The sequence below is a fragment of the Salmo trutta genome, chromosome 17, assembly GCF_901001165.1.
Source record: "Salmo trutta chromosome 17, fSalTru1.1, whole genome shotgun sequence".
NCBI classification, from domain to species: Eukaryota; Metazoa; Chordata; class Actinopteri; order Salmoniformes; family Salmonidae; genus Salmo; species Salmo trutta.
Window position 1 is genome coordinate 41,422,510 of NC_042973.1, and position 12,526 is coordinate 41,435,035.

The 12,526-nt window shown below is 46.5% G+C and overlaps 1 protein-coding gene across 1 annotated transcript in view; it reads left to right on the top strand.

Annotated features, from left to right (window-relative positions):
- LOC115152207 (homeodomain-interacting protein kinase 2) overlaps positions 1–12,526 on the top strand; it is a gene marked incomplete in the record, with an annotated part of 101,251 nt that overhangs the window by 81,974 nt on the left and 6,751 nt on the right. The window contains 8 exon segments of the mRNA XM_029696811.1: positions 103–265; positions 3,489–3,711; positions 4,750–4,871; positions 7,867–7,997; positions 9,122–9,313; positions 10,945–11,283; positions 11,797–12,068; positions 12,353–12,510. Of these exon segments, the coding sequence (XP_029552671.1) occupies positions 103–265; positions 3,489–3,711; positions 4,750–4,871; positions 7,867–7,997; positions 9,122–9,313; positions 10,945–11,283; positions 11,797–12,068; positions 12,353–12,510 (1,600 nt within the window).

Sequence of the window (12,526 nt, forward strand, 5' to 3'; positions counted from 1 at the left end):
TCTCCCCCTCTCTCCTCTCCCTCTCTCTCTCTCTCTCTCCTCTCTCTCCCTCCCCCCTCTCTCTCTCTCTCTCTCTCTCTCTCTCCCCCTCTCTCACTCCAGTGTCAAGTCCTGCTTCCAGAACATGGACATCTGTAAGCGTCGTGTGGGTATGTACGACACGGTCAACCAGAGCAAGACCCCCTTCATCACCCACGTGGCCCCCAGCACCTCTACCAACCTCACCATGACCTTCAACAACCAGCTCAACACTGTGCACAGCCAGGTACCTACCATACACAGTGTGGATGATTTTACTTCACATACTCCTCACAATTCATACAACCTCAGCTACTGTCGGTGGTGACCAGCACTATCCATGACCAGGACATGTAGCAAGCTAATGCAGTAATGAAGCGTATGCACTACTACCCCGTGTGCAATACACGCTGCAAACAATGTGTCATTAGGACGTCCCCGGGATGTAACAAAATGGTCTGTTAAAGTCGTCAGGACATTGTGTCATGGTCCCCTGGGGGTTTCGTCTAGTTCCCGGCTGGTCCCGGGGACGTCCCAGAGGACATTCTTTGAGACGTTCTGTCGTGGTCCCCTGGAAGTTTTGTCTAGTTCCCGGTTTGTCCCGAGGTGTTTTTTTCTCTCGATGTTCTTTGGGACATTCTGTCATGGTCTCCTGGAGGTTTTGTCTAGTCCCCAGTTTGTCCCTGCAACATTGACTTCATCAAAACATTAGGAAATGTAGCTGGCGAAATTCTTTCTATGATAAACATTAGAAATTTGATGGCCATGCATTATTTTAGTAAAAAAGACCTTGTAAGCTAATTTAATTATGTGTGGCTGCTAGCCAAATAGCGTTACACTTTTAGTGATTAAAATGAAGCTATTTTTGACAAATGTTTTGCACTGATTTATTTTGAGTGAAGGAAAACTATAGTTTTACGCCGCTGGTCACTACTGAAGCAAAAAAGAACACTGTTGACTTTCAATAAAAAACACAGGTGGAATGCTCCTGAGAACGTCCTAATAAGGTCCTTACATGGTCCTCAGTGACGTCCTGGGAACTTACAGGGAAGTAGACAAAGGTCCCCCAGAGAACGTTCCCTTGGGACTATCACACAATGTTCTTAGAACGTTCTCGGAACACCAGAGGGATAACGTTGCGCCGAAACCCTTAAGGGACCTAATGGGAACGTCACCTCAGGACGTCCTGTTTGCTGGGCAACCGCTAGATGTCTTGGTTAGTGTGTTTTTTCAGGCTAACACTTTACACAGCACAGTACGCACAATCAGCCCATATCTCTTTATTTGAAAGCAATGCATTGACCATTTGCAAGAAAACACTCCCTATAGTAGAATGCTAAATGAGCATATTAAGGCCAAGACAGCCAAGCTAGGTGTCTGTCTGTGCCTCAGGCTCATTGGGGACTGTCACAAACTGCTGAAGAGATACGTGACAAACTTACACTTCCTGCTTGGCTTGCAGTTTAGCGCTTTTCAGGCCTTCAAAATCCCACCAGCGGGCTTCCTCCTCTTCCTCCTCTCCTCCTCCTGTTTCTCTTCATTTTGCCTTTGGAGCTTCAGCACGTAGGGCTTTGTGGGGTGTATGTGACTCTAAACTGCTGACTTTTTGCTTCTGCTGGAATCATGAAATGGCTGCATACTTACATTTTTCAGTTTGTGCTGAATTAGATTTGCAGCTCTCGTTTTTTTCTGGCAAACAGTGTTCTTTATCACTAAACATATTGACAGGCACAGAACCCACTCTGTGCAGAACGAGGTAAAACCTAGGCTGCGCTGTAACAAATAGCTTAACGCTCATTTTTCTACTTCGCCATCAGAGCAACTTGGTTCTGTGTGGTATGAGCAGCGCTAAGTAAGTGATTTATTTAGCCGGAGAACATTGAAATGTCTTTGAGGTTTTTATTTGCAGGCTCTCTCTGTGTTGTGTATGATGAATGCCACACTTGCATATTGATTAACTCCTCTCCCCCGGTGCTCATCGAGCTTGCTAAGATGTGCAAAATGAAAAATGAACATGCCGTCTCTGAATTTTCAACCACTCAGGCTTAATGAAAAGACGCTAATTAATCTGGGTGTTGTCGAACAAATAGTGTGTGAGTTAAGACCTGAGCGAACTGGGTGTCTTTAAAAGCATTTGTTCCTATCAAAGCTATCTTTAAGCCTTACTTAGGCCTCATTGATGATCTCCCCATGTCCAAGGTCATATTGATTAGGCACCAAACAGAAGAAAACAGACTAAAACAGGGAGGGACTACCTGAACTTGTCTATTAAGAACCCTCGCTTTCGTTGTCCGTTGCAAACCGTTTTGTTACGGTACGCCCTAATGAATACGACCCAGGTTTACAGCAGTTCACGCAATTAGCAAGTGCCTGACATCTTTGAAATATGTCTGCTCAAGGATAGAGATGTGGAGTCAAGATAGTGAAGCCGAGAGACAAAATGTCAGTTTGCCCAGCAACTACTCTACTCATTATTAGACTTTGGCAACATTTGCATTTTAAGAGCATTGCATAAGCCTCGATTCTGTCACTTAGGAATCCAGTTGGCTCTTTCAATGTTGACCCTTCACAGAGAAAATTGCGTGTCTTGAGTACTGGGTCCTGGATTATTTGGGTCCGTTGAGACATATTGTTGTCTAGCCAGAGGGAGGACAAAGGCACTGGGAGGAGAAAGGATTTGTCTTTTTGTCTCGTCTCTATATCACAGTCTCCTCTAACCTGGGTTTTATTCATTAGGCTCACTGTAGCAAAATGCAGCAAAACATTTTGCAACGGAAAACAAAAAGAAGTGTTTCTTATTGGACCAGCTCAGGTAGTCCCTCTTTGTTTCAGTCCAGTTTCATCTGTTTGGTGCCTTATGAATACAACCCAGATCAGAGTGTTTCTGTATGGTTCCTATAGTGCTTCATTAAAGCCTCTGAGTGTGTATGTACATGTATGTGGATATTTAGTTGTGTACACAATACATTGAGAGAATCTCCATTGACATGCATACTTGTGGCAGCTCTAACAGTATGTGTGTATGTACATGTACAGTATAGACAGATAATCCTCTGTGGCTCAAAGTACTGTTTATGTACAGTAATTACAGCACTGTCAAATAATAGGTTGGTGATGGAAGTGATTTGTCACATTGATTCTCTCTTTCTCTGGGTTCTCTCACTCTTCACTGAAATGCAGCATGTACAGTACATTAAAGCTGTCGGAACACAGGCTGAGAAATATCCCACTGATATTTATAATATTCGGAGAGATATTACAATGCCCTAATTTTGCCCTCTGTTTGAATGTATTACTAATGTACCATTAAGACATCTAACGCATAATAAATAAATGACAGATATTTTATGTTGCGATGAGTTATGATAGTATCCCTCCCGCAACCCACCAACCTTCAGAACCTTTTGAGCTTACCACCACCACCCAGCCTTTCCTCATGGCTTTTTGTTTCGCTCCCATTGTTCCTTTAGGCCACCAACCTAGCTCCCTCCACCACCAGTGCCACCCTTTCCCTTGCCAACCCCGAAGTCTCCATACTAAACTACCCATCTGCACTCTACCAGCCGTCCGCGGCCTCCGTGGCTGCCGTGGCCCAAAGGAGCATGCCCCTGCAGCCCGGGGCCCCTCAGCTCTGTCCTGCCCGGCCTGACCCCTTCCAGCAGGCCCTCATCGTCTGTCCACCGGGCTTCCAAGGTAAGAGATTAAGCCAACACAGTGTATGCTGTGTAAAAACGCCACAGATCTAGGATCAGCTTCCTCTATCCCAGAGCTTAACCTTAAGCATTTGTCCTGTATCAGTGGTTAGGTGTCTGTAACGATGGATTGTTTGCCGCCTTCTTGGAACAGGTTAACTTTGAAAAAGCATCGGAAAGATAAAAGATTGCAACAGGATTACCTGTATACATAAATGCTAAATGAGTGAATTAAAATAGCCTCTATAAGCCTTTCTAAAGCCAACAGTGCTTTACTTGGGCAGGAGCTCACTGGAGCTGAGTACCGGCACCTCAAATGTTCTACTGCTGGAGCTCCTATTCGTCTTATGGAATATTAGCTCAAAAGTAAATATAAACAGTACCGGCACCCAAAATGAGTACCGGCACCTATTTCAAACACTGCCTGTCAAAGGCTCAGTCAGTTTCAGTAGACTTGATCAGCACTGTCTGGCACCAGGGAGTCTTGTTTTTCTCCTGAAGGGAGAAGGGCTTATCAGGCTGTGAGCAGGCACTGCACACCACTGGCGGTGTAGACCTTTTGTTCTGTGACTTCCACTGACCCCCCAAGGCAACGGTAGTCTTCATGTTTAAGAGATATGCTGTGATACATTTACGAGCTAATTAGTCATATAAAAATGCATTTATCTATGATTGATGCTTTTGAACCACCGCTCTGGTCTAACCTCTGTTTGTGAGGTTAAGACTGAAAGAAATATTATTTTTTTTGGGGGGGGGGGTTCTGTGGAACGGCAGATAAGAATTTCAATTTCCTGTTTGCTCCACTCAACCAAGAGTTATATAGATATAATATATGTTGCCATTACTAACTTAATGTTTTCAAGCTGAATCAGTAATTGAGTACAGTATCACTATAAACTAAAAAACTGTTTTGAAATGAATATTTTTTCTTTAACAATTTTGCCGTCATTGTTTCTTCCAGGGAGCAAGCCTTTTTGTGTGACACGTAGAGTATTGTTGTTGTTGTTGACCTCATCTATGTTGCTGTGTGTGTCCTCAGGGCTGCAGGCTTCCCCGTCCAAGCACACAGGCTACTCTGTGCGGATGGAGAACGCCGTTCCTATAGTGACGCAGGCCCCCGGCGCTCAGCCGCTGCAGATCCAGCCAGGCCTGTTGACACAGGTAGGGAGTAGTGACGCGGCCCGTCGTCGTGGAGATCAGGGGGCCCACATATAGTCTCTTAATTGCATCTCTGAACTCATAATGATAGCTCATCTTTGTTTCACTGGGGTGCACAATACACTGAACCTATTCTATTTACTGGGAGACACACATATGGCTAAAAGGGTCTTTTGTATGCTTTTGCTGATGAAAGCTACTTTGGAAATGTCAGGCCGTACCTCTGTATCCTTTACCTACATCAGTGTAACAGGCTAGCCTTTGATCAAGGCAGGGAGTCAGTCTGTGTGTTCTTGTGATCCTTCTGCCCCTGCTGGTAGCTGCTTTGCCTGAGTGAGTTAAACCCTGTTTCTAGTGTCCTCCCACCCTCCCTTTCTCCTGGAGGAAGAGGCTGCCATGGTTTGATGAACAAGAGGGAGAATTTGTTTGTTCGCGTTCAGAGTTCTCACTAAAAGCCTTAGCAGTGGAGCTGTAGTAGGTTTACCAGCTAATGTACAGTCGTTTGAAGGAACATACATACCCATGCATTATTCCTACAATAGACTATAAAGTAGTAAAGTGGAGCAGTAGGCCACCTCCCCCTCTGGTTTCTGGAAATTTCCATAAGCGCTTTAAAGTCCTAGGAGTAAGAAGGGTTCCCTTATCTCTTGTTAATCATGCAGTAGCCAACTAGCGAGGGTCTCTGTGCTGTGTAGAAGACTAATCTGTCAGATTCCAAATGATGATTAGCTTTAGGGCTGCTTCCAAGTCAGGCGCTCTGGAATTATAGGCCTCAGAAGAGAGGGACAGATTAGGAAACGCTTGAGGGTTTTGAGGGGTTCGCTCAACTCCAAAAGGCTACAAAGGTCACCCTATACCCTATAGCATTAACTTAATTTATATCATTCATTCTGAAAGACTGCCTCAAAAGAAGCTTTCATAAAATATTTCACAGTATATTCAATTCTACAGTACAAAGCATGCCGTTTATACAGACCAGTAGCACATCCAATACGTGGAAGTACTGGATCTAAATCCCTCATTCCCTTTGCTCTGGGAGGTCTCTAGTGGGTGTGGGTGGGTTTAGCCTTCAGGCCTTTCTGCAGCCGCAGCCCCCCTCGGCCCAGGTTGGGCTCAATCTCCCTGGGTGTCTGTAGAGCAGAGCTGAAGCTGGGTGGTGGAGCTGTGGAGGAGGGCCCCAGGCAGGCAGCCAGGCAGGACCTTTATCTGGATCAGGAATGCAGAAAATTTGGAAACAATTGGGGAGTGAGAGCCAGGGCTTTCAGGGCCCTAAGGTGACAAAGGTTTTTTTCCTCGGGGAGAGGAGGTTGTTGTTGGGAGGCGGGGAACTAGCTAGCACCGCTGCTGCTGGGGCGATGGGCCTGGGAAGAAAAGGGCCTCTTAACCGGGTTAGGGGCAGACAGGCCGATTACACAACACAGACGCCCGGCGAGAGAGGAATGCATACTGCCAGGAATGGAGTGAGCAGGATGGATGAAGAGATAGAGGGGTGGAGAGAAGGCGATGGAAGTATTAGTGGTTCTTAATGGGTTCTGGCATGTTGATAAAAGGACTTGAGATGTGAATTTAACCATGTGATATGTAAAGGGAGTCTGCGAGTGGCTTAGGTTGTCTTCTATTGGCCGGGTTTTCATGCTTTTCCATTGGCTGTGCCTGTGTCCTTTATCCATCCACAGCCCGGTCATGTTTTGTTGACCTAAAGATGCCTCCCTCCCCCTTCACCCATGGACTGTTTTTGTTTGAAGTTAATCATCTCTCCCAACTTACCTCAGACAAAACAATTCCACTCCCACAAGCTAGCGGTCATAGGCTGTTCAACCTTACAATCATTCTTTAACAGGAGAGTATAACAGTTACATTGTGCCAAGAAATGCGGACGACACCAGAAGAATAGACCTGGAGATGTATGCTTTGCACTCTGTATGAGCCCAGCCCAGATGTAGGCCTAAGTATTGAGTGCTTTGTCCTCTGTGCTGTGCTGTGTGCTGCAACATGTACCGATGCTGCCGAGGTAAATAGAATGTGCAAATGCTAATAAAGGAACTATTCATTAGAACCCCACATTAAAGTGCTAATCAATAGAGCTGCATTAAACTATTAGGGCTGCAAGACACACACACACACACACACACACACACACACACACACACACACACACACACACACACATACTCGACTCGTGGCATATTATGCCTGGAAACTCTCTGCGTGTTGCACCAGTAATACAAAGCAGGTCCTTTCACAGCAACAATGTGAATTGAATTAAAAGCGGAACTGATTCGGATAATGCCAAACACTTCAGCACACACACAGGGACCAGGAGGGGAGAGGCAACACAACTTTATCAAACATCCAAAGTCCTATCTATGCTCTGTTGATGTGTGCTGTCTGCAAGGCCAGAGAATTCAACTGGCTTTGTTTAAATAGCCAGACGCTGGCCAGTTGTTCTGCTTGTATCTGCAAACCTTTTGGCTGTTTTGTGTTTTTACAGGGATTCCTTATCTTTTGTTACACTTTAGCGCATTCAATTATTTTCTCTTGTTTTCCCTGTTGCTTTAATCTCTGGAATTAAAACAATGGGAGATAAAACAACACATTTTTTAGGATGTGTTCTTCCTACCTAAGACTGATTATAAACTGAGTGTTTAAACTTGGTGGACAAAACTGCTCTAATTACATTGTTAATTAACCAGTTTATAATAGCAATAAGGCACCTCGGGGGTTTGTGATATATGGCCAATATACCACAGCTAAGGGCTGTGTCCAGGCACTCCAAGTTGTGGCGTGCCTAAGAACAGCTCTTAGCCGTGGTATATTGGCCATATACCACACCCCCTCTGGCCTTATTGCTTAAGTATACCTCACATGGTTGAAGCGCAGGGTTAATTAGAGATACGATAGAATGGAAATGGTGTTCTATTTCATTCTGTGGCTGTCCAGAATTTTTCTTATTCTCTTCCTTCCTCTCTCCCCTGTCTCCCCCCGTCTCTCCCCCTAGCAGGCCTGGCCCAGTGGCACCCAGCAGATACTCCTACCCCCGGCCTGGCAGCAGCTTACCCACACCTCGGTCCAGCACGCCACCGTCATCCCAGACTCCATGATGGCCTCACAGCCCCTGGCTAACTGGAGGTAAAGAGGCCTCCTCTTTATGTTGCACACTGTAAATTGGATACTTTTTGGCAATCCAGTGTCTTATAAGCACATGTGGGCTGGGCATCTGAAAAGATGCAAGACACTACCATAACAAATCAATCGATCAAAACCTACAGGACCAGAATAGTCATGAAAGATTAGACTTGGTCTCCCATACTAACAGTATAAGCCTGGCATATCTGTAAGTGAAGGTAGAGCTGTTTCATTGTAGCCTGCAATCCAATTTTCTATCCTCCATTTCACCATGATGAGACAGAGCTTATCGCTTTTGGATTCCAGGCTAGTTTCATTGACCAACTGTGTATAAAAGCCTGGTAGACAGCGAAGGTTCGGATGTATACAAAGTGCAGAGAGGATCAGCACAGCAGTGTCCTGATTGACAGAGGAGCATGGCCTTGTGACAGGCACTCAGAGGGCTGCCATGAATCACAGTCTAGAAGTGAACAGCGAGGCTTTTATAAGAGCACATTTACCTCAGGGAGATGAGATGTATGCACATAAAAGGACATCATCCCAGGCACGGCGTGTCACATGGATCACATGTTAGATGGATGGTGCCTGCAGGAAGATAAGCAGGATGCAGGTATATGAGTGTGTTTGCGTGTGTGTGTAATTTAGCAGCGCCGTCTAAGGACAGGGTGGTGGCCAGACACGTCTCTCTCTAGCCCCCCCCCCCTCTCTCTCTCTCTCCCTCTCTCTCTCTCTCTCTCTCTCTTTCTCTCTTTCTCTCTTTCTCTCTCTCTCCCTCTCTCACCGCCCACAGCTCCATTGTCCTCACAAGGATGATTGTGAAAGTGTCACACTTCTCTGCAGAGCTATCCCTCTACAGCTTCTGGTGTCAGCTCCCCATGCCCTCCCCTCTCTTCCTCTCTCTTTTCTCCCCTCTGTCTCATGCGGTGACTGCTGCCACCCACAGGCTCCTCTGGGAAATACTTATGCTTTGTCTAAACTCTAGTCCCTCAAATGAAGCAGTATGTGCTGTTATAGATATGTGCTTAGAGATTAAAATCGGGCAAGTTCACCATGACAGTGTTTAAACTTAAACACATACACATAAAATACAGGTTCCAAGTAGTGATGACACATATGTTGTGTTCCAGGAATTCTCACCAGCACAGCGGCCATTACAATCCCATCATGCAACAGCCGGCGCTGCTGACTGGCCACGTCACCCTACCATCCAACCAGAACCAGCCTCTCAATGTGGGCGTGGCCCATGTGATGAGGCAACCGTTGACCAATAACAACAACTCTTCTTCCAAAAAGACCAAGCAGTATCAGATGACTGCCAGGTAAGCACAACTAGGATCTCGTACGCAACTAGGACCTCCTACACAACTAGGACCTCCTACACAACTAGGACCTCCTGCACAACTAGGACCTCCTACACAACTAGGACCTCCTACACAACTAGGACCTCCTGCACAACTAGGACCCCCTACACAACTAGGACCTCCTACACAACTAGGACCCCCTGCACAACTAGGACCTCCTGCACAACTAGGACCTCCTGCACAACTAGTACCTCCTGCACAACTAGGATCTCCTACACAACTAGGACCTCCTACACAACTAGGACCCCCTACACAACTAGGACCCCCTACACAACTAGGACCCCCTACACAACTAGGACCTCCTACACAACTAGGACCTCCTACACAACTAGGACCTACTACACAACTAGGACCTCCTACACAACGAGGACCTACTACACAACTCGTTTTCTCAACTAGGACCTCCTACACAACTAGGACCTCCTACACAACTAGGACCTCCTACACAACTAGGACCTACTACACAACTAGGACCTACTGCACAACTAGGACCTACTACACAACTAGGATCTCCTACACAACTAGGACCTCCTACACAACTAGGACCTACTACACAACTCGTTTTCTCAACTAGGATCTCCTACACAACTAGGACCTCCTACACAACTAGGACCTTCTACATAACTAGGACCTCCTACACAACTAGGACCTCCTACACAACTCGTTTTCTCAACTAGGACCTCCTATACAACTAGGACCTTCTACATAACTAGGACCTACTACGCAACTAGGACCTCCTACACAACTCGTTTTCTCAACTAGGACCTCCTACACAACTAGGACCTCCTACACAACTAGGACCTTCTACACAACTAGGACCTCCTACACAACTTGTTTTCTCAACTAGGACCTCCTACACAACTAGGACCTTCTACATAACTAGGACCTCCTACACAACTAGGACCTCCTACACAACTCATTTTCTCAACTAGGACCTCCTACACAACTAGGACCTCCTACACAACTAGGACCTCCTACACAACTAGGACCTCCTACACAACTCGTTTTCTCAACTAGGACCTCCTACACAACTAGGACCTTCTACATAACTAGGACCTCCTACACAACTAGGACCTCCTACACAACTCATTTTCTCAACTAGGACCTCCTACACAACTAGGACCTCCTACACAACTAGGACCCCCTACACAACTCATTTTCTCAACTAGGACCTCCTACACAACTAGGACCTTCTACATAACTAGGACCTCCTACACAACTAGGACCTCCTACACAACTCGTTTTCTCAACTAGGACCTCCTACACAACTAGGACCCCCTACACAACTAGGACCTCTTTAGGTCTGAACACAAAACAGTCAGTGACTGGCCATCACCTGCAGTTGACCGGTGCTGCTGACTTTCAACCTTCAACCAATCAGAACACAAGGGCGCTTTCACCACGCGAAGACGAAAGTGAAACTTAAGAAATGCTAATATTCTGCTGACCCTTGCCTGGCTAGTGTCTTAAGTATTGTTATTATGTACATACACAGGACCTTTTACATGTGTAAGAAGTATATAGTTTGTAGTATGTAGTAGTTGTTAACCTAATAATGACTCATCCCCCTCTCCTCTCTCTCCCGGCAGGAACGTGTCTGCATACGAGGTGTCCTCCTCCCAGGCGGTACTGTCCCCACAGCGCTCCAAGCGGGTGAAGGAGAACACCCCTCCACGCTGTGCTGTACTCCAGAACCACGCCCCCTCCTCCAGCTCCGGCTGTGGACCCCCACAGGGTTGCGGAGGATGGGGAGCGGGCGAAGCAGAGCAGGCTTCCAGCACCACCCAGGACCACCACCAGCACCACAACAGGCCGCGTCAGACCATCATCATCCCTGATACACCCAGCCCCGCTGTCAGTATAATCACCATCAGCAGTGACACGGACGAGGAGGATGATCACAAGCAGAGCAACACCAACCATACCAGGTACAAGTCAGCCATTTTGGGTCAGACGTTACACGCCTGCAGAGATCTGGGAGCCAGGGTTTAATACAAAACAGGAGGCCATGTTTAGTGTCATTACTGACAGAGTTGGTTTGATTTCGTTTCAGTTCCAGACAATTCCACCCGGCACAGCCAGAAGTGGACTGGCCACCCCTCAGAGCCTGGTTCCTCTCTAGGTTTCTTCCTAGGTTCTGGCCTTTCTAGAGTTTTTCCTAGCCACCGTGCTTCTACATCTGCATTGCTTGCTGTTTGGGGGTTTTAGGCTGAGTTTCTGTTTAGCACTTTGTGACATCTGCTGATGTAAAAAGGGCTTTATAAAATATGTTTGATTGAATTCTGTAATAAGATTGGACATGATCGGCATAAGTGCATTTATCAATGAATTGATCTGAATTCACAAGTTATTATGGAATCGACACAAACATTGGTCAGTAGGTTAGTAGGCTGATGAGTACTATATGTAGCATTAAATAGAGTGCATCCTCCTCCTTGCAGCTTGTCCAAGCATAGGAAGAACGTCATCAGCTGTGTGACGGTACACGACTCCCCTGACTCGGACCTGTCCAGTAACAACAGTCCCTATGCCGTAGAGTCCAGGCTGGCCAACAACAACGGTTACCATGACTCCAAGACCACCTTGCTGGACAACTACAGCAACGGCAACAACCCCCGCACCATCATCATCCCCCCTCTGAAGAGCCAGTCCAGCGAGGTGCTGAGCGAGTGTGAGCGCCTGATGCCAGGTATCTACACAGATATCTACACAGGTACCTACACAGATCCACACACCCATGTAGACAAGGAGGGATGGTCGATACTGATCTAGAGTATAGGAAATACTATATACTGTAGAGAGAGCTTTTTATTTGAGTTGAATATGATCATTATTATCATTGTCGGTACTCCAGTTTACCCATTCGCTAAGTCCCGCCCCATTGGTTACTGTTGCTACCTTGGTCAACAACTGGGTGTTTTGTGTTTGTATACTGCACTCATGTGTTATTTTCTTGACCTGGATTGACCTCTTTACCTTGTCCCATTTACACTTCAGATGCAATGAATCATCAGAATTCGGCGTATAAGTTCAAAACCTCCAACGGCGTGGGCATGATGTCTGGCAACAACCACCTTTCAGGGGGCATGGCTTACCGACAGCAGCGCTCGGGGCCACACCCCTTCCAGCAGCAGCAGCCTCTCAATCTCAGCCAGGTATGGAGAGAGAGCC